The 26,967-nt window shown below is 40.0% G+C and overlaps 1 protein-coding gene across 4 annotated transcripts in view; it reads right to left on the bottom strand.

Annotated features, from left to right (window-relative positions):
• Positions 1-4,190: 4,190 nt before the first annotated feature.
• The window catches only part of LOC116730585 (uncharacterized), a 34,200-nt gene continuing 11,423 nt past the window's right edge, over positions 4,191-26,967 (bottom strand). Inside the window, exons 13-48 of one of the 4 annotated variants that reach the window (XM_032579921.1) lie at positions 26,199-26,261; positions 25,506-25,777; positions 25,172-25,451; positions 25,019-25,095; positions 24,794-24,934; positions 24,227-24,387; positions 23,098-23,284; positions 22,298-22,492; positions 21,383-21,544; positions 20,414-20,613; positions 19,194-19,338; positions 17,741-17,944; positions 17,505-17,655; positions 16,639-16,739; positions 16,445-16,537; positions 15,920-16,152; positions 14,713-14,893; positions 14,437-14,631; positions 14,148-14,298; positions 13,003-13,118; positions 12,798-12,923; positions 12,391-12,541; positions 12,131-12,303; positions 10,985-11,120; positions 10,777-10,872; positions 10,059-10,096; positions 9,861-9,978; positions 9,652-9,776; positions 9,390-9,567; positions 8,342-8,622; positions 8,038-8,125; positions 7,135-7,280; positions 6,424-6,538; positions 6,114-6,353; positions 5,624-5,744; positions 4,191-4,695 (exon numbers count right to left, since the gene is read on the bottom strand). In XM_032579921.1, the coding sequence (XP_032435812.1) occupies positions 4,518-4,695; positions 5,624-5,744; positions 6,114-6,353; positions 6,424-6,538; positions 7,135-7,280; positions 8,038-8,125; positions 8,342-8,622; positions 9,390-9,567; positions 9,652-9,776; positions 9,861-9,978; positions 10,059-10,096; positions 10,777-10,872; positions 10,985-11,120; positions 12,131-12,303; positions 12,391-12,541; positions 12,798-12,923; positions 13,003-13,118; positions 14,148-14,298; positions 14,437-14,631; positions 14,713-14,893; positions 15,920-16,152; positions 16,445-16,537; positions 16,639-16,739; positions 17,505-17,655; positions 17,741-17,944; positions 19,194-19,338; positions 20,414-20,613; positions 21,383-21,544; positions 22,298-22,492; positions 23,098-23,284; positions 24,227-24,387; positions 24,794-24,934; positions 25,019-25,095; positions 25,172-25,451; positions 25,506-25,777; positions 26,199-26,261 (5,618 nt within the window). In that variant the 3' untranslated portion in view covers positions 4,191-4,517. Of the gene's footprint in view, positions 4,696-5,623; positions 5,745-6,113; positions 6,354-6,423; positions 6,539-7,134; positions 7,281-8,037; positions 8,126-8,341; positions 8,623-9,389; positions 9,568-9,651; positions 9,777-9,860; positions 9,979-10,058; positions 10,097-10,776; positions 10,873-10,984; positions 11,121-12,130; positions 12,304-12,390; positions 12,542-12,797; positions 12,924-13,002; positions 13,119-14,147; positions 14,299-14,436; positions 14,632-14,712; positions 14,894-15,919; positions 16,153-16,444; positions 16,538-16,638; positions 16,740-17,504; positions 17,656-17,740; positions 17,945-19,193; positions 19,339-20,413; positions 20,614-21,382; positions 21,545-22,297; positions 22,493-23,097; positions 23,285-24,226; positions 24,388-24,793; positions 24,935-25,018; positions 25,096-25,171; positions 25,778-26,198; positions 26,262-26,967 lie in introns of all 4 variants that reach the window. The other 3 variants (XM_032579918.1, XM_032579919.1, XM_032579920.1) reach the window with 3 other exon arrangements.

The following is a 26,967-nucleotide window of genomic DNA, read 5'->3' as shown; positions in this document are numbered from 1 at the left end:
CTCCCTGAAAACCTGAAACACCCAGAAACTGTTGGCTCCTTTAAATCAGGACCGAAAACTTTGTTTACTGCATCACAGGACAGAAACTAGAACTACCATCAACTGTTAGCCGCTTGCTTTGGATTTTTGTGGCTTCTTTATTGTGAAATTTTAAAATATTTTGGTCAGAATTTTTCTCTTTTTTTAAATAATTTCAGTTTCTTTTCTGTGAAATATTTTGAATTATATTTTGTATGAATGGAATTTTACAAGTAAATCTGCTCTGTCTGAAACTTTTAATTATTTATAATTATGTCAAATTGCACAAAAAAACCAGGAGAAAACAACAGACCACTAGAGGGCAGCACATCACAACTTCTGCCATGAGAAAATGTGACTATAAAAAACAATATTTAGGAAAAATAATAATATAAAAAGGGACCAAGAAAGCATATTTTACATTATTTTACAGAATATAATTTCCAGTTTTCTTCAACATCAACATATGGAAGCAGACGGAGGAAGCCTCCTCTTCCTTTAAGCTCAGCAGGAAGTTTCTGCAGCTTAAAGCTTTGAGTGATGGGATTTTAAAATGTAGAGTAGATTCATTTACAGAAATCTGGAGATCCGGAGGAAACGTTTTCCACCTGGCAGCAGGAAAATCCTGGATTTTTCCCCAAAGATGTCTGAAGACTTCAGTTCTCCTCTTAAAAGTTACATTTCTTGATTGAGGGATTTAAAAAGTACAACATAGTAAAAATACTCCTAAAATTTTTTTTTTTCCCCAAAAAAAGTAACTCGCATAAATATAACTACCTACCAGACTACGATACAAATTATCTTAATAAATACTGGAAACACAGCAAGCATCTACAGAACATAAAAGTTTCCTAACAAAGAAAATTGACATTTTTCTTTTATTCATAAGTTTCCCTCTGATTATTTAACAACCTGAACTAAAGTCTGATCACATTCAGAGATTAAATCATAAACATAAATGGAGCAGCCAAACCAACTTACTTACATTTTGATGTCAATCCAAAAAGTGAAACAAGATATTAAATATTGACTTTGTCTCATTTTATGTAGTTTCAAACAATCTGCCAGCATTTTATTGTCTTAAGTTCAAACTTTACGTTTTTAGGGGAACATTTTGCTTTGTGAATGTGGATTTTTGTAGCATAATAACTATTTCATATCAGATGATGAGTGTACTGGTGAGGCAGGATATAAAAATAATTTTTCATCAAGAAAAATTTTAATTTCTTGGAATAATCCAGGAGCGGAAATGTTTTCAGTCACATTTCAGGTTTCAGCTCTCCTGTGCCACCTGCTGGTTCAACCAGTCACTGCAGGTTCAAGTTCAAACATTAGCACAGCAGGACTCCCTTTATACAACTTTTATTTTTATTTTATTGTCTTAAACTTTTAAAATATCTTCTTTGTTTTGAAGGGTTGGTATCTTGAGCCCTTTTTTGTGCTGTACTCAGAGGAGCTACCCATTGCATCCTGGGAAGTGTAGTAGAAATGCAGAAATCAGAGTTTATCAAAACAGTTGAGTAAAATATATCTGCCACATAGAAATCTGTCCTGACATGAAAGCACAATGTAAACATGAACAAAATATTACATTTATTCTGGCTACAAACATTTTCTCAGATGTTTCATTCAAACATGACAGGAAGCTGTTCAGTAATTGAAAAGGTTGATTATAAGAGGAGGAGCTGCATTACACCAAACATCACCTGAGCTAAAATATTCCCAACCAGACCTGCTGCTGCAGCTGCAGGGAGAAAATGTTCAAGTTTCCAGTTCTCTCAACTCTCAGCCTGACAGACAGACGACACCCAGCCAGGGTCCAAACGACGCTGGGTGTCGTTTTGACCCCCAGGGCCGCTTCGCTTGCCGCTGCATCTCACAGGACTGCGTCTGTCCTGGTCATGGTGTCGGTTCTGGTCCCAGTCATCATGTCTGTCACGGTCACGTCTGTCCCGGTCTTTGTCAGGTATGTCCCATCCCTTGTCCCCATGATCTCTGTTGTCTCCTCCACGGCGGCCATCTTGTCCCTGGTCTGAACCATGACCCCCAGCTCCTCCATGAAAGGGTTTGTCCCCCAGTTGGGGGCCCAGGTCAAAACCTGAAGGGTGATCATCTGAGAATGCATCAGTAGAAAGTCAATTTCTAATTAAAAAAATAGATATCCTAGAAAAGAACACAAATGAGTTTAATTTACCAGAGGTGCTGCTGAACATGTCTGTCTCTGCTACTGATGATCCGTTGACAACGAGCTTGTAAATAAAAGAAAACAAGGCGTTGGCCTCTGGTGTTACAGCGAAACCAGTTCAACAGTTTATTGTGTATTTCCTCAGATTTTGTTAGTTTATTTCTAACAGGAAATGGACAGACAGTCCTCACCTCTGGCTGCTGTTCTGACAGATGATCCAAACTGGGCCTGGAGGCTGATAACAGGAACATATTGTTCCTCAGGTTCCTCATCCTCTGGACTCCGGATGTAGAAGGAGGCCTCCTACCTTTATGTAGTCTGTGTTTTTCTAAAACTGCACAAATGATGTAAATTGGTAAAAAGTAACCTTATCCTCATATTGAGGATTCTTGTGACAGTGGACATGAGAATTTCCCTTTAAGAGGAAGATTTTTGAAAAAGAAGAAACTTCCCTTTAAGAGGAAGACTTTCCAAATAGCTGAAGATCAGCCCTCCTACCTTTATGAGGCATTGCTTAAGGTTACTTTTTAACCAGTAATCATAATTGATTACGTTTCAAATCCAATCCTAAACAGGTGGGTTTTTAGTCGAGATTTAAAAGAAGTCAGTGTTTCAGCTGTTTTACAGTTTTCTGGGAGTTTGTTCCAGATTTGTGGTGCATAGAAGCTGAAAGCTGCTTCTCCTTGTTTGGTTCTGGTTCTGGGGATGCAGACCAGAACCAGAACCAGAACCTGAGAGGTCTGGAAGGTTGATACAACAACAGCAGATCTTTAATGTATTGTGGTTCTGAGCCGTTCAGTGATTTATAAACTAACATCAGTATTTTAAAGTCTATTCTTTGAGCTACAGGCAGCCAGTGGAGGGACTTTAAAACTGGTGTTATGTGCTCTATCTTCCTGGTTTTAGTCAGAACGCCAGCAGCAGCATTCTGGATCAGCTGCAGCTGTTTGATTTGTTAGGCAGACATGTGAAGATGCTGCTGCTGTGATCAATACGACTGAAGATGAAGGCATGGATGAGTTTCTCTAGATCTGGCTGAGACTTTAGTCCTTTAATCCTGGAAATGTTCTTCAGGTGATAGAAGGCCGACTTTGTAACTGTCTTTATGTGGCTCTGAAGGTTTCGGGCCTGATTGCTGGTTTTTAGTTGTAATAACTGCAGTTGTGCTTTGACTCTAGATCTATAACTCTAGACCTATATCTCTAGATCGTTCCTCTTTAGGTCCAAAAATAACATCAGTTTTGATTTTGTTCAGCTGGAGAAAGTTTTGGCACATCCACACATTTATCTGGTCTAAGCAAACCAAACGAAAGACAAGACCGAAAGCAAGACAAGCCTCAAACCAAGACAGACACAAAACAAGAACCAGACCAGAAACAAAACAAGACAGGAAGCAAAAAAGGACAAATTAAGAGAATCTGCCAGAAGAGAAACTCCGGATAAAGAAAAGCGATTCTTTTTAAATAAAAACTACATATGATCTAAATATTCATGTTTTGTTTTGCTTCTTGGACCCCGAGCCAAATTTTGGAGATTGTTGGTGGGAAAGAAAAATGCAGACATTTCACTTTCACATTTATTTATTTTTCTTGACTTTCTGCCAAACGAGTCGATTTGATTCCTTCATGTTTGAATTTAGAACAAACTGATCAGATTTTCTGAGCCTGGAAATAAAAACCTTCAGCTTAACTCATTATTTAGTTTAACAACTTAAAATTTTAAACATTCATGAAATGACAAATGTTTTATGTTAAAAGAGCAATTATCAATTTAACCAGAGCATTTCAGTTAATGAATGAAAGCATATATATGTCATTCTTAATGTTAGGAAATATTAGGATATAAAAGAGGCAGAATTTGGCTCAGAGTTTTGATATCTGGTGGAAAAAATATTTTCTTTTCCAACTTTATGCAAACTTGAGGAGGGAATGTCTGTTTTTCTTTGTAGGAAATGTTCAAAATGAAGGCAAACGTGCAAATTCTTCAGTACTGTTCAAAGATTTTATTAATGAAATGATTTAATTGAGTCAAACGGGACAAAAACAAACAACAGATCCAGTTTAGAACGACTGTTTCAGCCTTATTATGTAAAAATAATAAAAATGATTTTCAATCCAAAAACATCCAGTTGATAAAAGTAAACACTGATTCCCTGCTGTGTAAAAATGATGAACATGAGTTTCTGAAGGAAGAAATGAAACAAACAGTTTTCTCTCATTTAAACTTTTTTCCAAACCAAACAGCAGAAAATCCAAACTAGAAAAGAAATCCTGGCGCCGTCGGTTCCCTCAGGCTCCTCCTCCGTCTCGCTCCCTCAGGCTCCTCCTCCGTCTCGCTCCCTCAGCTCTCTGACGGCGAGCGATCGAACGATGGCGGCCTCCATGGTGGCGTCATCCAGCGGCGCCTGCGAGAACCACAGGGGGCTGCTGGGAACGCAGCGGCGGTCTGGCTGCAGGTAGAAAACGTCGCTGCGCCGCCTCACCGAGTCGGAGCTGGAAAACAGGAAACAACCAGCGGGAACGTTTTTATTTGACCTTCAATTAGATTTTCTGTTAAATGCAACAAATAAAAGAGGAAACCTGAGCTGCAGGTCGGAGCACAGAGATGGTCGATTTAAACCCAACAGAAAATGAAGAACATAAACTTTTCCTATTCATACATCACAGAATATTCCTGATGTTTCAATGACAAAATGAACTCATATAGTGAAAGTTTTTGGGTTGGATTCATTTAATACTTTTTCTTCCTTCATACAAACAGAATGTTCAAAAATCACTTTTCATTAATTTAATATTTTTTATTAGATCCACTCCTCAATAAATATTAATAGTTCACATAAAAACTAAAAGAAATCATGAATAAAAAGGAGCAGAAAGAAGTATAAACTCATATCTATAAAGCTGCTACTTTTTTCAGTCCAGATGTCTGAAAATACAAAAGATGAAAGAATCTATTTAAACTAAAATAAATTGTTGTAAGATGCTCCTTAGTCCCACTAAAGTTATTCACAGTATAAATTATAGTCAAAAGCAGGATTTGATGTGCAGACACTGCAGTTCTCCTCCTGAACAGCAGGTGGCAACAGAAAGAAATTAATACTATTGACATTTTTTAAAATCTTTAACTGAGAGACACCGTGTGACGATCCAGACTCATAAATAAAAAAATACATTTATTTTCTAAATTTTCCCGCAACTTATTCATGTGTTTGGTTTTCTTCAGCACAGGATTAAAGTTTCTTCTGTCTCACTTTTACAATCGGCTGCAGAGAAACGAAAACAGAAAACTGAACTGGAACTTCACTGAATATTGATGCAGATGAATTTCAATAAATGAGAATATTAAGAAAACTTTTCCAGTTTCTCTCATTAACGACAGCCTGAGCTGACGGCGGGCGGATCAATGTCAGGATGTTCTCACCACTTGGAGAGGTAGAACTCGTAGAGTCGGACTGGACAGCGCAGCGGGTTCTGCAGGTTCTCCTTCATCTCCAGGAAATCCTCGTTTAACCTGCGTTTCTTCGCCGGGACGCCGTCAGAACCTGAACATCAAAAGCAACAACATGCACGTAAAAAGTTTCAACATTTTATAGAAACATGACTTAAAATTTACATTTTTGATTTTTTTGTACTAATGCCGAATTTAGTCAATTTTTGCTCTTTTTTAAAAATTTATCAAATTAAATTAATCAATAAAATTCTATAAATCTATAATATTGAATTAATAGATACAATTGATTCACTGATCAAATTCAGAAAATAAAATTCTATAATTTTATTGATTAATCAAATAAAATTCCATTAATTCAAAGTTTATCAAAAAATTCAACTAATCAATAATATTTAATAAATCAATCAAATTCAATAAACCAATGAAATGTGATTGATCATTGAAATGTATTTATGGGTACCGGTCTCTGCATCGTCTCTGGACTCCGGCGGGTAGAACCGCAGGACGTTCGTCTCGCCGTCGGTTCTGGTGCAGCTGGTGAAGTTAGCGAAGGACAGCCGGCGGTGCTGCGCCACCGCGGTGAAGCCGAAGTTCTTACAGCAGAAGAAGAGCAGCGTGTTGAGGAGGACGGAGGGGGAGGACGCCCCCAGCTGCTTGCACTCCCACAGAAACTCCTCCTCCACCCAGGAGGGGGCGCCGCCTGCGGAGGAAGGGGAGGAACAGCTGCAGGAACAAAGATGGAGGAACAAAGATGGAGGAACACGACTTACGGTGGACGGACAGGGAAGGTCGGGAACATTTCAGGATTCTGGTGAGCTCAGACGAGAACTTCTGGTAGTTCTGGTCGGTGAAAATGTTCTCCAGTCGTCCGTTTTCAAACAAATACTGCAAAAAACAAGAAAAAAAACATTTCCAACAATAAATTATGACGGGAAGAAGAATCTGCAGAGACAGGAAGTTTCATATGTTGATGGCATTTTAGACCCAAATTTATGCAGAAAAACCCATTTTGATAAAAGCAGATTTAAAATTCCTATTTTACAGAATAAAGTGAAACTCAGACCTTTGTTAAAAAAAAGGTTTTATGCAAACAAGTTTTCACTGGATTAATAATTATAGTATTTAGAGCAAATAAATATAAGTTTGCTTTACTAGTTTTTTTGCAACATTTAAAATGTTAGAAATTCTCAATAATTTATTTAGTAAGAACTGCCACCATGACAGTCTGAGGCTAAAGTTTGTTTTTATTAATTTACTATTTTGTTTTTTAAAAATGTTCAAAACAGTTTGTCTTAAATTGATCAGTGGAACATAAAAGTAGATTTCACTTTATTACAAAACTGCCGTTTGAATATGAAGCACTTTCAAGGATTTTATACAGAAAATCAGTTTCCAAACCTTGAAAACTCTGAAATAAACTCAAGGATTTGAGGCGCCTGGTCTGAGGATGGAGGTAAAAACAGGAGCTGAGCGGAAAATACCTGCTGGATGCTGAGGCAGAGGAAGAACAGGCCGTCTGGAGAGCCGGAGTCTTCCTCACGAAGCTTCGCCTCCCTGATGAAGAGGAAGAGGCCGTCGCTCAGCTCAGAGGAAGAGCAGCGCAGGATGTCCGACCTGCCAGCAGCCGCTGCCAGACAGGAAGTGAGACGACGGGTCAGCATCATGGGACAGGAAGTGAGACGACGGGTCAGCATCATGGGACAGGAAGTGAGACGACGGGTCAGCAACATGGGACAGGAAGTGAGACGACGGGTCAGCAACATGGGACAGGAAGTGAGACGACGGGTCAGCAACATGGGACAGGAAGTGAGACGACGGGTCAGCATCATGGGACAGGAAGTGAGACGACGGGTCAGCAACATGGGACAGGAAGCGAGACGACGGGTCATCAACATGGGACAGGAAGTGAGACGACGGGTCAGCAACATGGGACAGGAAGTGAGACGACGGGTCAGCAACATGGCAACAGCAAAACTCTTTTTTTCCTAAGAATTCTGATGTGAGTCTCAAAATTTTGACTCTTCCCAGATTTCAGAGAAAAAATTCACATTTTCAGTTTTCAGCGGGGCCTAGTCCTCCGCTGTAGTTAGCATCACTTAAACTGAATGTTTTGATAATTTTTGGAGAAATTTTGCATCAGCATGAAAAGACGAGGACCTGCTGATGTTACACAAGTTTCCATAATCGTGGAGAAAAACTGATTTTTATAACTCGTCATAGCTCATAAAAAACGTTTTGATCCGATTGATGAAATAATATTTAAGCTCTCAGGTTCTTCTTATGCTCCCCTTTGAGTTTACGGGCCGCAGAAGGAGCTGTGGCGGGCCACTTTTGGCCCTTGGGCCTTGGGTTTGACACTTATGGGAGGAATGAAACGGACATACTGGGCAGCAGGTCCAAACTGGTTTGAGATTCTCTCCACTGGATCCATTTCCTCCAGGCATCAACTCCAACCCGACTGTCCAGAACTCCCTGAAGCAGAAGGAAGGAGTCAGTCTGACGCCCAGAACCAGAGTCAGAGTCAGAACCAGATCCAGAACCAGATTCAGATCCAGATCCAGATCCAGAACCAGATCCAGATCCAGAAACAGATTCAGATTCAGATTCAGATCCAGATCCAGATTCAGATTCAGATTCAGATCCAGATCCAGATCCAGAACCAGAACCAGAACCATCTCAGCTTTTTACCTTCAGATTATTCTGGATGTTTTCCTGAGTCTCGTCAGCCAAACCTGCAGCTGCTAAAGAATCCAGTGAGTTCTGGAGGTTTGGACCCGTTGGTCCAGCAGGAGGCAGAGGGAGGTCAGGGCCTGTGTGGAGGTTCGGTTCCGGTTCCGGTTCTGGAGGAGGGATGCAGCAGGTCTGGTTCTGACTGAATAACTCCAGGCTGCAGTCGGACTCGAAGTCTTTGTGGTTGAAACTGGGCTGGTAATCGGACCCCAAACCGTCCATGTAGCTGTTGATGGTTTCTGACATTCAGACAGAAATTAAACATATTAAGAAACGTCGGTAAATATTCTTCTATTTTTCATTTAATCACTTATTATTTTACACAATAGTAAAAACATTAAAAAATGCAAACAAACAAATAATTCAATTCCTTTTTCTAAATAAGAAAATAAATATTTATATTCATTTAATAAAAACTTTCAGTAATTTGTAGCAAATGATGCATCTGCAGCTAAAAAAACTAAATATTTAAAGTCACTGAACAGCAGGGGGCTGATTGGCTGATTTATCAATTAACTAATTAAAGTGATTAAGCAAAAGGAGCTTAATAAGAAAATGTTAGAGAATCTGAAACCTCAGTTCTGGATAAAACATTTTTACAGACAAAAATATGTATGTTAAATGCAAGATGTATAGATTTTTAGTACAATTTTAGCTTAGAGTGTTTTTTAAGCAAATTATCTTTTTTAAGTCAGAATAATAAAATGAATGATTAATCGATTAATAAATTAGTTGATGATTATTTCAATAACCTTTTTATACCTACTGTATATTTAAATGTTCTGTGATGAAACAAATTGCTAAAATAAAAAGTGATTATTTCACTTATAAAATGGGAAAAATTAAATGTTAGATGTGAAATAATCTGCCAGTGGAACCAGTACTTTAAAAAACCAATATTAAGGAAATATTTACAATCTGCTCCGTCTGTGTGGAAGTCGTTTGTGTTTTGTTTTTGGAAAAATCCAAAATGTAAATATTTTACCAAACTGAACTGATTTCATACCAATAAGTGACTGAGTTTCCTCCTGCTTCTCCGTTTGTCCTTGTGGTCGGCAGCTCAGCTCCTCCTGCAGAGATCCAGGCGGTGTTTCCTCCGCCGCCGCCTCAGAGCCATCTTCCTCTTCCTCCTCCTCTTCCTCCTTCTTCTTCTTCCCCTCTGGGAGAAACACGGGAACCAGCAGCTGTTGGGAAGCACACGTCCATCCCCTGGTCAAACTGTGCCTGATTTCCTGACCCGTTTTAGAGCGTAAAAGCCGATCCCGTACCGGAACGGGCAGAACCAGCGGAGCTGGAGCCAGCTGGCTGTAGAGGTTCATGGGCAGAGGGACGTAGACGGGAACCGGCACAGGAACAGCCGCGCTCACCTGGCGGACCTTCTGCTTAAAATTCACTTTAATGACAGAAGAAGAAGAAAATGATTTAATGAAGATCCTTAACCTGAGCTGCCAGGTCAGAAGTCGGGTTTTTGTTCCACCTGTCTGTGACGCCGTTTCCACAGTCTGAACACAGCAGGAGGCAGCTTTGTTGTGGACCAGAGGAACGCACAGCATGGATTTGTTCTTCAGCTGTTTGGGAGCCGTCTGGACGCTGGCCTGAGGACCAAACCAGCAAAGATCCATCAGCAACGATTCGGGTCGCATTTCAGATCAGATCCGTCCTCCTGTCAACTTACATGGCCGACGACTTTAGCCTGGATGTCCGAGAAAAGTCCTGCAGAGGCAGAATGAGGATTCAGAGCTGAAACTCAACCACATCACTGCAAAAACACCAAATTTTACCAAAAACCTTCATCTAAATGAGACAGAACCAACTTAAAAATAACTATTCAGCAAAATAAGGGAGCTTGTTTTAGATAAACAATCATTGAATATTGATTATTTCTCTTATAACATTGGAAAATGTCTTGTAATAATTGGAACAATTGGCCAGTGAAACAGTTACTTTTTTAAAATCAATATTAAGGGATTATTTACTTAAAAAGTTCCTGTTTCTTTCTGAAAAGTTACTCATAAGTTAGTTTTGTCTTATTTCATCTGTACTGACACACTGGCACTCAAAACCAGACAAAAATACTTGGTAAAGATTTTGTGTTGTTACGGTGATTCTGCAGTTAGCAGGCTGGCTAGTCTGTTTTTAATTCATTTAATTCAAATTAAAAATACTTTATTAATCCCTAAAGGAAATTAAATGTCATTAGGAATAAAAGCAACTCTCTTTTACAGAATCACATAAGTTTTGTTGTTCGGTTGGAGGCTAAGGTTTGTTTTTTTTATCTTGAACATTTTTACAGCTATTCTGATCAAAATGAGCTTCAAGATTAATTTTTATGTTTTTATTCCACAAATAGACCAGAATCTTTAGCTCTGACGTGGAGGAGGTCCGAGTCGTACCGAGCGGTGCGGTCCGTCCTGCCGGGCCGCCGGACAGCGAAACCACGCTGGTGATGACCGGCGAAGACGCCACGCTTCCTCCAGGCGGAGAAGGTCCTGGAAACAGGAAGTAGATCTGATGTTTTCCTGCCTCTCTGACCAATCAGAGCTTTTCCTTCTCCACTGCCCGACTGGCCTTAGCCTCAGATGAAGGATGACATCACGTTACCTTCATCCTGCTCCTCTTCCTCGTTCTTCCCGAAGCGCAGGAGACATTTCAGGTCGCAGAAACGTTTGACGTTCCCCGGCAGAGGAAGACTCTCCGTCAGCTTCCCTCGCCGGCCGCATGTGTCGCAATTCGCCTCCTGAGACGAAGAAGAAGGTTCTGCATCACAAAACCTCAGAGATTCATCCTCATCATCGTCAGGCAACAAGAGCATCAATTATTTCAGATTTAAACTGGATGTTCGCCGTCCAATCACATTTCCTTCAGTAAAATTCAAGCACTTTTCAGGTACTTTCAAGGTAAGTTTTCAAGCTTTTCCAGCTCCAAACTTTGGAGATAAAACAATACAAATAAACTAAAAAACAGCTTCAGTTCCCTATTATGTGTCATCATTTATTACTGTTAATATTTTTGTGACAGTATTTTACATTCTATATCCGCTGCAGATTAAAACATAAAAAAATATTATGTTTTGAATAATATAACAAAAAAATTCTCCAATTTCCATAACATTGAAAATGTGACATGATCAATAAGTCATTAAGCCATTAGGAATAATAAATATTTATTACCGTGAAACAATCCAATCACATCGTGTTCATGTAAATTATCATTCTGCTCAAATGAAACGCTAGAACAAAAAATATTTAAAAATCTCTAAAAATGTTTTTGATAAGTTTTCTGGCATTTAGCAAATATAAATAATTTTGCTAATTCTAATTAAGCTGAAACAAAAAAAGGTTTAATCTGATTTAACTTTAAACATTAAGAAATAAAATAAGTGTCTTTTTATTAGGTGTATGTAAATATCTGACTTATCTACAAATACCGTTTCTAAATTTAGACTTTTAATCAAACATTAGATTTCACTTTATTAAAAAACTGTGCAGCTTGAATATTAAGTACTTTCCAAACCTGGAAAAAATTAAATGGAAAGTCAAGCATTTTCAAGGATTTCAAGCACCTGCAAAAAAGAAACTAAATCAATGTTCTCATCTGTTCACACGTTCAAATAAACACTTTGTTGGAGTTTCTTCTGGTTTTATTACATTTCTCAGAAATGTTTTGTTTTCCAGGTAAGTTGTAAAAGTTAAAGATTGAATCTGGACAACATTGTGAAGTTGATTCCCAGAGTGCTGCTCTCCTTACGTGGCTGATCAGCGTTCTGAATTTGGACCTGCAGCGTTTGGAGCAGAACTCCCTCTGCCTGCCTGCCGCCGTGGCCGACAGCGCCGTTCTGGACACGGAGAGGCAGTAGGAACACGACGAACAGTGTTTCCCCCACTTCCTGTCCAGGTCACGGTGGAACAGCAGCAGGCAGCCTGAGCAGAGACAAAAAAACATTCCTGAACCCAGTCCAGCCCAGAGATCTGATCACTGAGATCTGATCACTCGGATCTGTTTCCGACCGTTGCTGCAGAAGCTGCAGTCCTTGTTGTCGATCCTCTTGACTTCGTGGATGACGGTTTTCTTCCTGCAGCGTTCACAAACACCCAGGAGGCTGTTGAGCTTCTTGAACTTCTTGGAGCAGACGAGGCTGCAGACAAAAATCACTTCATCCTGAGAAAGAAACAGAAATTATTTGCTTAAATGGAGGAAAGCCAAAATAAATGTATCTAAAACAAGCAGCAGACCAGGGCTGAAACAATTAACAGGATTAATAGTGATTAAACAATTATGAAAATAATTGTCAACTAATTTAGTAATCAAGTAAGTGAAAAATTGGCAGGAAGTCCTAATTTGTTCCGACGATTAATCGATTAATCGTCAGAACAATCGATTAATCGGTAGCTAAAACGACCGTGGCCCAGCTGACCTTCATCTGAATGACTCTGGGAGCCGTTTTAATGGCTTCCTGGCACTGAGCACACAGCCGCTCCTCTGGCGCCGGTCTGCCGGGTTCTGCTTCCCTGGTTCTGCTGATTTCGTCTTTATGCGTCTCCTGAAGCAGGGAAACAAAAACCAGCAGGTTTAAGATTCAAATGGCTGAAACAAACGAGGCAGATTTAAGCCTTGATTACCTTGAAAGTCACGGCGCAGGACAGGCAGCAGAAGCTCCTGATGGAGGCGTCCGGCATGGCCAGGTGACACGCCGGAGCCGCCGTCTTCCTGCAGTTATGGCAGCTCAGAGGGACACCTGAGGAGGACAAGACGGTCAGAGGGACGCCTGAGGAGGACGAGACGCTCAGAGGGACGCCTGAGGAGGACGAGACGCTCAGAGGGACGCCTGAGGAGGACGAGACGCTCAGAGGGACGCCTGAGGAGGACAAGACGCTCAGAGGGACGCCTGAGGAGGACAAGACGGTCAGAGGGACGCCTGAGGAGGACAAGACGCTCAGAGGGACGCCTGAGGAGGACGAGACGCTCAGAGGGACGCTGAGGAGGACAAGACGGTCAGCGTCTTTTGCTCGTCCTTCAATTCTGGTTCCGGTCCTTCAGGTCAGCCAGGATCTGATCTGGGTCAACAGATCTGCTTCCTGTGAGGCTTTTCAGATATTTTGGTTCCTTTTTCACTCATTTTCAGATCAGTTGTGAAATATCTGCATAAAATCCATTTATTTCATGTTTATGGCTCTTTAGAAATCTTTTTATTGGAGTTAAATTTTATGTTCTATCTTTCAAAGTGATAATTTTGGTGTTATATATATATATATATATATATATATATATATATACACGATAGTAGAAATACATTACAAGTACAAACTATGTCAGAGGAATTCTGGGTTGAACATATTTACAGACAAAGAAAGATTTTAATCTTAAATGTAAAACATTGAATATGTTGTTCCTTTGTTGTGTTGCTATGCTCCAGTTAATGATTAATCAATTACTAAATTAGTTGATGATTATTTCAATAATCAATTAATCACGATTAATCGTTTCAGTAATAATAGGAACAAATGTTATTTTGTGACAAAACGTCTAATTTTCTCTTAAAATGGTTTCCAGTTATCGGCTATGCAGAGACAACACAGGTTCAGTCCTGGATGCCTTCAGAAATCCTGGAGAACTTCTGACCCAGAACCCAGCTGTGTTTCTTTGGAGCAAAAGAATCAGAGAGGGAAGGATGGATCAGGAGGACGTGAAGAACCGATCTGTGTTTTCTGGAAACGTCTGAGACCAGAAGAAGAATCAGGAGAGAAAAGAGAAAACAGTTTGTTACCTGATGAACAGACGGCCTGGATGTTGGCCGCCATCACGCAGCTGCTGGAGCAGAACAGCTCGACGACTTCTTCACTGGTTTTATACTCAACCATTTCAGAAACAAGTTTAGATTTACTGCACATGGAGCACGGCTGCAACGGCGGGATTTTCTGTCAGAGAAGAAGAAAACATCTGATTTTAAACTGATTTTAGGCCAAATTTATGTTCCAGGATTCAGTTTTACTCCCAACTCAACATTGTAGAATAGATAGATAGATATGCTGGTCGGTTGGTCGATAGGAACCGACCTGCTTGAGTAGCTCCAGGCACTCGGCGCCGCACAGCGGCTTGTTGCCGTCCTCCATCTTGAGGCTGAGCGGCGCGCTGCAGCGGGAGCCGCAGTTCTCGCACACCGTCAGGTTGTTGATGTTGCAGAAGCGGTGGTAGCAGGGATCGCTGCAGACCTTCTGCACCACGTCCTGATGGATGACCTCATGTTTGCTCTGCAGGAAGGAAAACCAGGAGCGGATCAGAGCCAGATCCGGAGCGGGGCGCGGATGTCACACAGCAGCTGGGAGGCTTACGATGCAGAATCTGCTGCAAACGCTGCACTGGGACTGCGACCCAGCTGGAAGGATGGGGAGCTTGGTGGACATGATCCTCTTGTAGCTGAAGGACGACAGGCAGGACTGGCTGCAGAAGTCCTTCTTGGTTCCTGCGTCGTCCACGGCAGCCTGCAGGACCGACGGGAGCTTCACAATCACCCTGGAAACCAAAAGGATCCATGCTAAATCTGCAGAAGCTGCACCGCTACCTGGTGTTCGTCTACAACAGATAACCTGGTAGATTTAGTTTCACTGCTGAGGTTCTCCTTCACAAACCAACCAAGCCTTTTGAGCAACCTGTTCCCCTCCTGGCCTGTGGGGGCGCTGCACCAAGAACCACTGAAGGCACAACTTCCTTCTTCACTAAATGGAAACTGAAATGGAGTGGATTTTAGCGGTTGTTGGATTTCTGTTTAGTCTTTGGCAAAAGACCATAAGACCTTTGTCCAGCTAGCGCTAGGCTAGTACGTTTGTTTTGATTGTATTTACCCAGAATGCTCTGCTCTGTAGTACGCTTCCTGTTTTTGGAGCGGTCTCTGGTCCACTTGGTGTTCACATATACATTTGAACCAAATCAGAGATCACTTCAACCAAGCCCAGACCAAAGTTTGTAGGAGCACCAGAGTTCCCTTTTGTGGTCCAATTTCGCATTCACACCGCCCCAAACAAACCAAAATATCTAGACAAACGGATTGGAGTTCGATTAAAGTGAACCAAACAGCTTAGATCGAATACAAACCTCGGACTCAGTCCAGTTGAAGGGAATTCTGGTGCAGTTTGAATTCGTATGTTAACACCTAGCGGACCGGCGACTGCTCAAAAAGCAGGAAGCGGTCTAAAACCCAGGGCATTCTGGGTAAATACAACCAAAGCAAACACCTTAGCCTAGCGCTAGCGGAAGAAATAGTTGATGGTTTTTTTTTTTTACCAAAGACAAAAGAGAAATCTGACACCACTCCATTTTTGTTTACATTTAGCGAAGAAAGATAATGCAGACAAATGTCTTCTTCAGAGGTTTCTGTTGTTTTCTTCAGTGGTTCTTGGCGCAGCGCCCCCACAGGCCAGGAGGGGAACATGTTTTTCAAAGAGTTTGTTTTGACAGTGCAGTGTGAAAGAGAACAGATGAAAATGGATCAAACGTTGAAGTTTTGGTCCCCAGTTGAACCAAGTCAGGAAGCAGAATCACCGCAGACAGAAGTGACACGTCTTCTTCACGGACTTCCGCTGGTGGAACCGGAGCAGACAGGAAGTGGAGCAGAAGAGATCCGGATGGGCTTTCCTCTGGTAGACGGTCTCTCCGTCCAGCAGCACCTTCCGGCAGGTGGAGCAGGACGCCTGGAGCTCCATGTGGGCCAGAGTGGGCCGGGGCGGCTTGGAGTCCTCCGTCAGGGAGAAAACCGACCCGATCTTCAGCTCCTCCTGCAGAACCAGAACCAGAACCAGCTCAGTAACCTGTCTGAATCAGAGATGTTTTAACAGAGCCGAGTTTCTATTCATATACGTCTATAAAAAACAGAAGGAAAAGAATGAAACCAGTAGAGAAACACCAAAAAATGATCAAATTAAGTAATCAAACAGAATCAATATTAATAAAATGAATAAATTGGCTGAAGAATGAAAACATAAACATATTTGTGTGAATTAGCTTTAAATGAGAAGCAGATTTAGTTTTTGTATCATGAAAAGCAACATTTGGGTGAGAGTATCCGACCTTGGGCGCGCCCGGCTCCTCCTTGATGCTCTGTGGAGAAACTGAGACGGAGCGGCTCAGAAAAACCTCCAGGTCCTCCGGCTCCTCTTTGATCTAGTAAAAAGAGTTAAAATATCAGCTCTGTTACCGACGTTTAGTTTTATTTCAAATCAGAAAAGAGGCTTTGGAGTTTGTAACTGCACACAAAAACTCACCTGGGGTAAACTGGCCAGAGACGGCTTCATGTCTTTAACGTCTTTAACGTCTTTAACGTCTTTAACGTCTTTAACGTCAGTCTCCTCGGACTTGTTTTCTGCTAAAACAGAGAAAAAAATGTAAAGTTAATCGGAATTTAACATAATTTTCTTTGGATATTAAGATGCAAAGATCAGGAATATAAGAATAAGACATAGTTTGCATAGTTTGCACATGTTTAGTTTAGTTTAAATATATTCGCATTCAAACACCCTGATAAACCATCGCAGATGTATAAACTTACTTGACTCCAACCCCCATTATATGTCTTCTTTATACATTGTTCCTTATTTAAAGAAAAATAAATTGCAGCAGAAAACTAATTTGGGGTTCAAATGAAAGTGTTGGTCTTGTAGCCGCCCCTGACGCAGTGGCGCCTTGGGCAGAGAGCCACAGACCAAAGGCAATTTTTACAGAAAACCGAAGCACTGCAAAAACACAAATTATTGCAAATAACTTAGTACTCTTTAAATAAGACAAACCTAGCTTTGAAGTACATTTTCAGCAGGAAATAGGAGCTTTTTTAAAGTAAATAATTCCTTCAGCTTCACTGGCAGATTATTTTTCCCAGGTTGTAAGTGAAACAATCTGCCAGTTTTATCGATATTTAAGAATTATTGACCTAAAACCAGCTCCTGTAACTTGCTGAAAAGTTATTTCCAAGTCAGTTTTGTCTTATTTAAAGTGACTAGAAACTAGGACAAACATAACTGATGATATTTTGTGTTTTTGAAGTGAACAGGTTATATTTATAGCTTGTTTATATGTTATAAATCAGATCTTCCTGGTTTTAACTTGCAGAGTTAAAGGTTTGGAGGGATTGTACCTGGAACAGTGAAGGTCTGAGCTTTGTGAACCGTCATGCACCGGTGGCTGCAGAACAGATCCAGCTGCCCCTCGCCGTTTTGACTTTCCACCATGTCCGACATCTGATGGGGCGTTCTGCACGTCGAGCAAAGCTGCAGGGTTTTCACTTTCTGCAGAACCAGTTCAGGAAAACAGACGAGGCCGTTTATTTCGTTACTGTTCAGGTTCTAACGGCGGGACGTTTTGTTTCTGCACCTCTTTGAGCCTGAGCAGACATTCGTCTCCGCAGACGGTTTTCACGCCGCCGTCCGTCTGCAGGGCGAGCCGCAGGCTGCAGCGCAGCGCGCCGCAGGCTGCGCAGGACGACCAGGAGGACTGGTTCTGGATGCGGAAGTCGGAGACGCAGGACTCGCTGCAGAGTCTGTGGACCTCGCCGTCCACCGTCATGGAGAGCTTACACTGACGGAGAAACAGAAGATCAGAACAACGCTGTCATGGCAACAGATGAGCCCCATCTGAAGAAGATAAAATCCTCTTCTTCACACAGATCTCTCTGGTTTATGATGCTGTCTGTCTTATTAACAGGTGACAAGGATGAAATGATCAGTAAACGAGTTAATCTAAAGTTGATTCATCTTATCAATCAACTTGTGATTAACTGAAAAGCGGCCATTTTCTCATGTCATGAGGGTCAACCATCTTTCCATAACATAAAGGAATTAATGTTTCATATTATGCTGAATTTTAAAAAACACAATCAAATTTTAACTTTATGTTTCATCAGTTGTATTAAATAAACATAAAAATGTGTTTTTCAAACATTATTAAACTTGGATAAATTTATAAAATCTAACCTCTTAGATTGCTCAATAGAGAAATAAAAATATGTGAGACAGAGAGATGTTCATGCAGGAATGCAGTCTGTAGTTCCTCTTAAAGGAAAATTAAAACTCAGCCATCAAAATCAACCTGACTTCTTGGCAAAATGTTTTTGTACTTCATGTTAGTTTTTCTTTTTTATAATCTCTTCTTTCTGTCATCACAGCCTTGCAATCACATATTAGGGCCATTAAAGGAAAAAAGGAGTAAATATCCGCCAAAAAAACTTGAGACAATTATCAGAAATTTTCAAGAAAAAACTTGGAAATTTCTGAGATCCAAAAGTTGAAAATTTGAAAGAAAAAACTCAAACATTTTAAAATAAATTTAAGAAATTTAAAAAAAAACATGAACATTTATGAGATCATAAAGTCAAATCATTTTTTACTTTTCAATAAGATTTCTGAGATTGATATAAAAATTTCTGAGTTCTTTTCTTCCAAATTTTAAACTTTTGGATCTCAGAAAGTTTCCAGTTTTTCCAAGAAAATTCCTGAGCTTTAGCTGAAATTCACTCCATCTTTTCTCCCAGTAAAGAAGCTCTAAAAGCTGCTGTACTTGTAATTTCATCTCGCCTGAATGAAGAGATACTGAGGTGAAACTTAAAGAGTTTGTTTGTGTTTATATTTCTGAACAGAAATGCATAAAGTGCGTTTTGCATCCCACTCTGTTTGGACTGTTTCTCTTTCCCCTTCTGGCATGGCTGCCATCTTTAATTAATTAATCGATCAGAACTCATTTTAATCTAGTAAACCATTAACTGACAATCCATTGTTTGCCTCCCCAGTAGGTGGTTTAGCTTCGTTCGCTGCCAGCAGCGTTTCCTTACAGGACAATGTTTGCCACACAGCTTGCAGTTGGAGAGAAGCATCTTGGATTTGACAGAAGTGAGACACGTGTCGCTGCAGAGCTCCTTCATCGTTCCTGAATCATCCACCGGAGCCAGGATCACTTTCTGAGGCTGCGTGATCAACCTGAGGGCAAACAGGAAGAAATCAACCTGAGGGCAAACAGGAAGGAATCAACCGGAGGGAAAACAGGAAGGAATCAACTTGACAGCAAACAGGAAGGAATCAACCTGAGTCCAAACAGGAAGGAATCAACCTGAGGGCAAACAGGAAGGAATCAACCTGACAGCAAACAGGAAGGAATCAACCTGAGGGCAAACAGGAAGGAATAAACCTGAGGGGCAAACAGGAAGGAATCAACCTGAGGGCAAACAGGAAGGAATCAACCTGAGGACAAACAGGAAGGAATCAACCTGAGGGCAAACAGGAAGGAATCAACCTGAGGACAAACAGGAAGGAATCAACTTGACAGCAACAGGAAGGAATCAACCTGAGGGCAAACAGGAAGGAATAAACCTGAGGGGCAAACAGGAAGGAATCAACCTGACAGCAAACAGGAAGGAATCAACCTGAGGGCAAACAGGAAGGAATCAACCTGAGGGCAAACAGGAAGGAATCAACCTGAGGACAAACAGGAAGAAATCAACCTCAGGGGCAAACAGGAAGGAATCAACCTGAGGGCAAACAGGAAGGAATCAACCTGAGGGAAAACAGGAAGGAATCAACCTGAGGACAAACAGGAAGAAATCAACCTGACAGCAAACAGGAAGGAATCAACCTGACAGCAAACAGGAAGATGATTTATCTGATTTATCAGGGAAATGTTTATTTACATTAATCACTAGTATCAGTAAAAATACATTCATATTTATGATGTGACATTGTCTTACTGTTGTCTTTGTTTCTCTGGGAACTAAAAGAAACTCAGAAGTTTTAATTATTCATTTTATATTGAGTAAATTCCTGGATGTATCATAAAAAATAAAATAAATTCTAATGTCCAGAGAATATTAGTATTTTCTTGTAAACTAGTATATGCATTCAGATTAGGCGTGTACTTTTTGATAACAACATTTAAGCAGATATTAAATATACTGTTCTTTGTTTCTGTATTAAATTAGTTTTTAATTGGTCTGATGTCGTATTTAATCTTAAATACTTTAGCATAAATCTGAGAATAACTGAAGCATCCTTGACTTACTGGAGGCAGCTGTAACACTTCCTGGTGTCGAACTGGACGTGGGGAAGCATTTTAGTGACGCACGCCTCCGAGCAGAACAGCTGCTTTGCTTTTTTCAGGTGGTAAACTGCAGACGCACGTTTCAGCTGCTTCCTGCAGCCGCAGCAGGCGGCGTCGTCGCTGGCGATGATGAGTCTGGCCGTGTCGTCCGCAGAACGCTGCTTCACATTCACATTAAAGACTTTCACATTAAAGACTTTCACATTAAAGACTTTCACATTAAAGTCGCCTGAACCTCTAATGCACAGGTTTCAAATTCATTTTTGGCAACATCAAGACCATTCAAATTCAAATTCAATTACATTATTGATCCCAAAGGGAATTAAATATTGCTGCAACTCATATTAATTCATTCATGAATGTTCTTAAAGGGCCGGCTGTGTCAGAATGAATTAATAAAACCCTTTAAAATATTAATAAATAGTTATCTCTGCATTCAATAAGTACTTCTTTAAACTAAATAATATTGAACAACTTTTTTTTGTGATTTTTTGCAATAAAAATCATTGATTTTGTGGAGCAAATTTTGAAATATTTGCATTTATGTACGACAGTATATGTGACTTTTTGTTACTCGCCACATCAATCAAACTTAACATCAAGTAGGGCTGAGGCAGAAGTGCATTAGAAGTAAAAAATACTGCCACCTGCTGGTGGGAGTTAGAATCACTTTGCATAAAATTTGGCAATTATGCATTAGTGGTAATAATTACTGGGATCTGTTGATTTTGTGTGAAAAAACTGATTGATGTTATTTGGGAGTAAACAGATTACAAATGCTTCAATCTGACTGATAAAATAATATTCAAGTTACCATTTCACAATTATTCTCTGGAGTCTTTAGGGCCGCATAAGAAGCTGTGACCGGCTGGATTTGGCCCCCGAGCCTCGGGTTTGACACGTGTTTTAACTGTACAGGAATCTACTCACGGTTCTGATGTTCTGGTCCGCAGCGGGCAGCGCCTTGAAGGACATCACGCAGTAGCGAGAGCAGAAGAGATCCACGGCGTTCTCCTTGTTTTTGTGGTTGACCATGTCTGACGGGAGCTGAGCAGCTCGACACACGGGACACTCCTGGGCCGCCATCACGTTCTGCAGAACCGCAGCGCGCAGGACGGAACGATGCTCATACAGGAACTTACAGCAACTAAAGCCAATTTTTGACTTTTGGAAAATCTGGATTTTTTTCCACCAATAAACTCCTTGAGACTCAGGGCGGCCATTTTGTTTGACAAGTGTGTTTTATAGCTTCTAATTATCTGGACTTTGAAATCAAGTCAATTCTACCACAAAGTATTACAGCCAACCTAAGATTTGTTTTCTTTTAATTATGAGTATAAAGTCATAATATAAGAATAAATTAATTTTATGAGAATTCAAGCAAGAAAAATAGCTAAATTTAAAGGGATGAATGTTAGCATCTTGTGAAGTTATACTTTGGTTTAAGTCTTACAGATAATACTTGATAGAAATACTTAATCAGCATCAAATTATTATTTTAAAACTATCATGCAAGCGACTGAGAAACTGAGCCTGTCAGGTCAAATCCTGAAAAGTCCAGAAGCTTTTTTCTCTTCATAGTAAAACGTTCTTCTGGTACAAATGCATTTTTTTGGCTAATATTATAAATATATTCTTGTAAATAAGGAAAAATTCTCATGGTCTGATCCTAAGAATCCATCATACAGCTAACATAATACTTGTAATTTATTTTTTGAGAAAAGAAAGCAATAAAAAATAGATTAAAATCGTAAATCGGATCAGGTATGAAAAAAATTGGAGATTTTATTTTCAAGCCATACCACCCTTCTAAATTAAATCTAATGCCTGATGAACCCTCTTCACCTTTTTGAACTCCTCCAGACAGTCCGGACCACAGATGGTCTTTGATCCGTCCTCCAGCCTCAGCTGAAGCGGCTTCTTCCTGCAGGACTGGCTGCAGTTCTCACAGATGCCCAGGTTCTCCCTGCAGAACGCGTCCAAGCAGACGACACTGCAGAACCGGTGCAGGCACTCATCCAGCTTCAACTCCAGCTCGCTCTAGAACCACAGAAAACACTCAGATCTACAGCGGCGTATTTGTGCCGCTGGAGGCAGAAAAAAAACATTTTTAGATTACTCTCAGAAATTTCCTTAAAAAACAAGGACATTTCTCAGTTTTAAAAGTTAAAAATTTGGTAGAAAAAAAACTCAGATTTTGAGATTCATCTCAGAATTTTTTGAGAAAAAAACAAGGAAATTTCAGAGTTTGAAAAATTGAAAATTTGATTAAAAAAACATTTTTGACTTTTGAAATTTCCAAGATTTGTAGAAAAGCTCTGAGTTTTTTCTAGTAAATTTGCAACTTATGAAACTGAGAAATTTCTATATTTTGTCTACTTAAAAAATTTAAAAATTTCTCAGTTTAAAAAGTAAAAGAAATTCAACTTTAAAAACTCGATTTTTCTTGACAATTTCTGAGATTAACCTCAAAATTTCTGAGCTTTTTCTAGTAAATTTTCAACTTTTAAAACAGAAATTTCCTTGTTTTTCCTAGAACATTTCTGAGATTCTTTGGCAGAAATGTACTCCTCCTTATTTTTTCTACCTACATCGGCTCTAATATGCGGCCTTATCAAACAGCCAATCAGAAACGCTCATCCTACCACGCAGTTTTTCCTGCAGGCGCTGCAGAGCGATGACAGCGTCTGGGTGGATGTGGTGGTGAACTTTCTCTGGAGAGAAGGAGAGCTGGATCTGAAGGAGCACAAGCAGGCGGTGCTGCAGAAGTCTCTCATGGTTCCTTTGAGGTCCACGGCGGCCATGATGAGCTCCAGCGGCTGCAGGTTCTCCCTGAAAGGAGAAGCAATTATTAAAAAACACAAAGCTTACAGAAAACATCTTAGAAGAGCAGAAACATTAAACACTCAACAGAAATCATTTCTGGGTCAAAATAATCAGAAAACGGTTCAATATTTGACTGACGATAAGAAAGATTAAAGTTTAGCTATCTTGTGTTTTATTAAATGTTATTAGAAATGTACCAGCCAATCCTGCTAAAGAAGCCCAGAAGGCAGCAAATACAGAAAAAACCCAAACTTAAATTTTAGTTTTATTATAAGTTAAATAAAAATAAAAACATCCTGTTTGGAAAAACATTTCTTTAGAAATAAATCAAATCAAACGGAGGTGACCCTGATCTATACTTTTTAAAGTTGATCAGATTTTCCAGTAAAATTTTCTTGATTTTCTTTTTTGATATAAGTGGAAAAGACAAGAGAACGTGTCATCCATGTACGGAAGATGTGGCTTGATCTTTATAAATCAAGAAATGGCAACAAGAAAACTGGTCTGAACCTACATCTACAGCAGGAAAACTTTCTTCTGTCCTACCATCACAAACGTTTTAACATTTTCTAAACTCTCCTGGACTTTGAATGGATCTTTGAGCTTTTTAACCACAAACTCCCAGGTGGTTCTGCTGTGAAACAAAGGGAGAAAACATGGAAAAACAAAAAGATAAGAAGTGGAGGATCTATGACTTTATATTAAAAAAATGCAGAATACTAAAAATCAGTTCTTTCAGCAGGATGAACTGTAGAAACTAAATCAACCTTCTTCCATGTTTTCAGACCTGAATCCGACAGAAAAACTCAACCAAGCAGCTCTTTGTGAAAGACTTTTTCCTGCAGATTATTTACTTCAGTTTATTCCAGACCAAGTAGTTTAAATGTTGTGGAAGGAAAGAATCAGTTCAGATGTGCAGAGCTGCAGCTGCTGGTTCTTCAGACTAACCTGAAGCAGTAGTAGCAGCTCCTCCGAGCTGCTTTGCTGGGAGGAAACATCTCAAACAGGCAGCGTTTGGAGCAGAAGACGTCAGTGAAGCCTTTCTTCTGGTACGCCGTTTGTCCCTTCGTCATGATCCTGTGACAGTGGGAGCAGTTCATCTTCACAGCCTGGAAACCAAACAAGAGAGAAAAACATTTCATTCATGTCTTCTGGTTCACTTTAGGCTTACTACAGTAACATTTATTTAGCAGGTTTTCTTCTAAATAAATCAAGTTTCACTATTTCACACATTTAATGCTTACTTTCAAATTAAATGTTTAGTTTGTAAAATACTTTGCAAATAAATATTTAGTTCTTAATAAAACACTTAGTTCAGAGCTAAATGTTTAGTTTGTAAACTAAATATTTAGTTTGTTGCTTTGACATTTATAAATGTATGACCAACATGGTGAACATTTTTATTTCCGGCTAAATAAACGTTAATTTTTTACTGTGTAACTTTCCTAACGCTCCTCACTCCGCTCTCCAATCCTCTGCACTGAAATTATTCAGTTTGACACGGAGTAGTCTCACCTTTGTGTCTGTCTGTTTGTTGGTTTCCTCTGTGGACGTGGATCGACGCTCGTCTGCAGCGACCGGTGACGGCTGATCTTTGACCGACTGATTCTCACTCAGAGGAAACTGTGAAACCCGGACAGGAATCTGCAAGTTCTCCTACGTAAAACAAAACAAAGATGGCTGCAAGGAAATCTCAAGTTGAAATGTTGCACTTTGATAAAAAGCATAAAATAAACTCACCATGTTCAGTTTGCGGATCAAAATCTTGATTACTTTCATGCTTCTCATTGCTGCCTCAAAGTTGCTGCGTTTCTCTTCTGTAAATGATGCAAAATGAAAATGAAATTAAACGTTGGAGCTGAAACATGACAGGAACACTCCAGCAGATCCTACCTGTGCGTACAGGAGAAGATCCTCCACTTTCTGCTCCCATCCAGCCGTCCTGTTCATCACCATCATCGTCATCTTCACCGTTTGCCTCTTCGTTCTGTCCCATCGTCTCGACTTCTTCTGTTTTATCCTGAACTCCAGCGTTTGCTCCACAGTCATCATCAGCTTCATTCCCCTCTTTTCTGACATCATCATCATCGTCTTCGTTGTTTTGTCCCATCGTGTCTTCAGACGAGTTGTTGTCCCTCCGAGTCTCACTCGTCTCATTTTCTTCAGTTTTATCCTGACGGTTCGCTTCAGAGTCATCATCAGCCTTACTTCCTTCTTTTCTGATATCGTCATCATCGTTTATGTCGATGTCAATATTAAAATCTACATTCATGTCTTCGTCTTCGTCGCTAAAATAAATCTGACTCTCGTTCTGTTTGTCAGGAGCTGCAGTGGTTTGATTATTGGTCTGAGTCTCGCTGCTCTGCTCTGGTTCTTTCTCCGCTTCATTTTTCTCACGAGTCGCTTCAGTCCGATCCTCCTCGTCTTCCTGCTTCTTTTTGACTCGACTCCTCTTGGAAGAACCTTTGCCTTTCTTCTTTGTCGATGAGGGAGAACCACCTGGAAGAAAGAAAGTTCAGCTATAAGAATAGGTGGATGCATCAATTCTGCAGTTTGGAGTGTTTGGAGCAAATCTGAGCTTCATTTGCTTTTGTGGTTGAAGTTCTGCATTTTTCCAGGGATATGGACTGTGAGACGTCTCCAAAGGAGTGTTTTCTGCATGAAAGCAAAAAGCTGCAAAACAAGGCTGGAGTTTAGTAAAGACCAACAAACATGGATTAAAAGGGAAGCTGCTGTTAAGGATATCTGGGATTATTATCGTAAAGCCAAAAGGTAAATCCTTCTGCGTTCCCCTGCAGGTTAACTTTCCTTCTAAAAAAGTGCCGGCTATACAACTGCTTAACAACATACAGGAGGATGTTTAATGTGCCTGCAACAATAAGAGGAAGAAAAACCTACAGTTGAATGTTGTGTTACCCACCGTTCGCCTGACGAGAAGCTTCAGTGGCTCTCCTGCTGTTCTCCATCACCGCCGGCAGCTCATCTTGGAGAAAAACATCAATGTTTTACCAAAATCCTCTCAAACTAAATACAAAAAAAATCTCACATTTTTATTACTTGATGCTCACAACACCAGATTTTGTTGTTTTCCATCAAAAAGATGAATAAAGTTGTTGCATTTGGAATCCTTCATGTATTGTCTACAGTTTAGGCAGTAAAGATTTATTATCATCAATTTTAATATCCTGAATCTGTCAGTCTGAGTTCAACCAGAACCAGCAGCAATCAGCGCTGGGGTTCTGCACAAGAAAGTGGAATAAAGGCTTTATTTACGTTATTTAAATTATTTTAAAACCCCATAAACTTAACAGATCATCTTTAGGTCCAGTTCAGAATATATGCAATGTTGTGCCTCTTTATAAACTAGCGCTGAAAAAAAAATAAATAAATAAACATACTGATTCACTAAAGAGCAGGATATATATTTTTAGCAGGTTCTCTCACATTAAAACGTAAATATAAACTGTATGTTTCATTGGACAGGATTAAGATTGTATTTATTATTTAGCACTGCAGCTCCGTTCTGCAGCTGTATACCACAGCAGCTGCAAACTAACACAATACCACCACCTTAAATCTGAGGTGGATTTAGTTTGACTTTTTCCACGTAGGGATTTGTGCCTCTTATTTGTAAATTAACCAAATTTAACCAAATAACCAGATTGAAAACTTGTTATTCATTGAGTGCA

The sequence above is a fragment of the Xiphophorus hellerii genome, chromosome 13, assembly GCF_003331165.1.
Source record: "Xiphophorus hellerii strain 12219 chromosome 13, Xiphophorus_hellerii-4.1, whole genome shotgun sequence".
Taxonomy (NCBI): Eukaryota; Metazoa; Chordata; class Actinopteri; order Cyprinodontiformes; family Poeciliidae; genus Xiphophorus; species Xiphophorus hellerii.
Note: the sequence above shows the minus strand (reverse complement) of the source record. Positions and strands in the feature narration are given on the sequence as shown.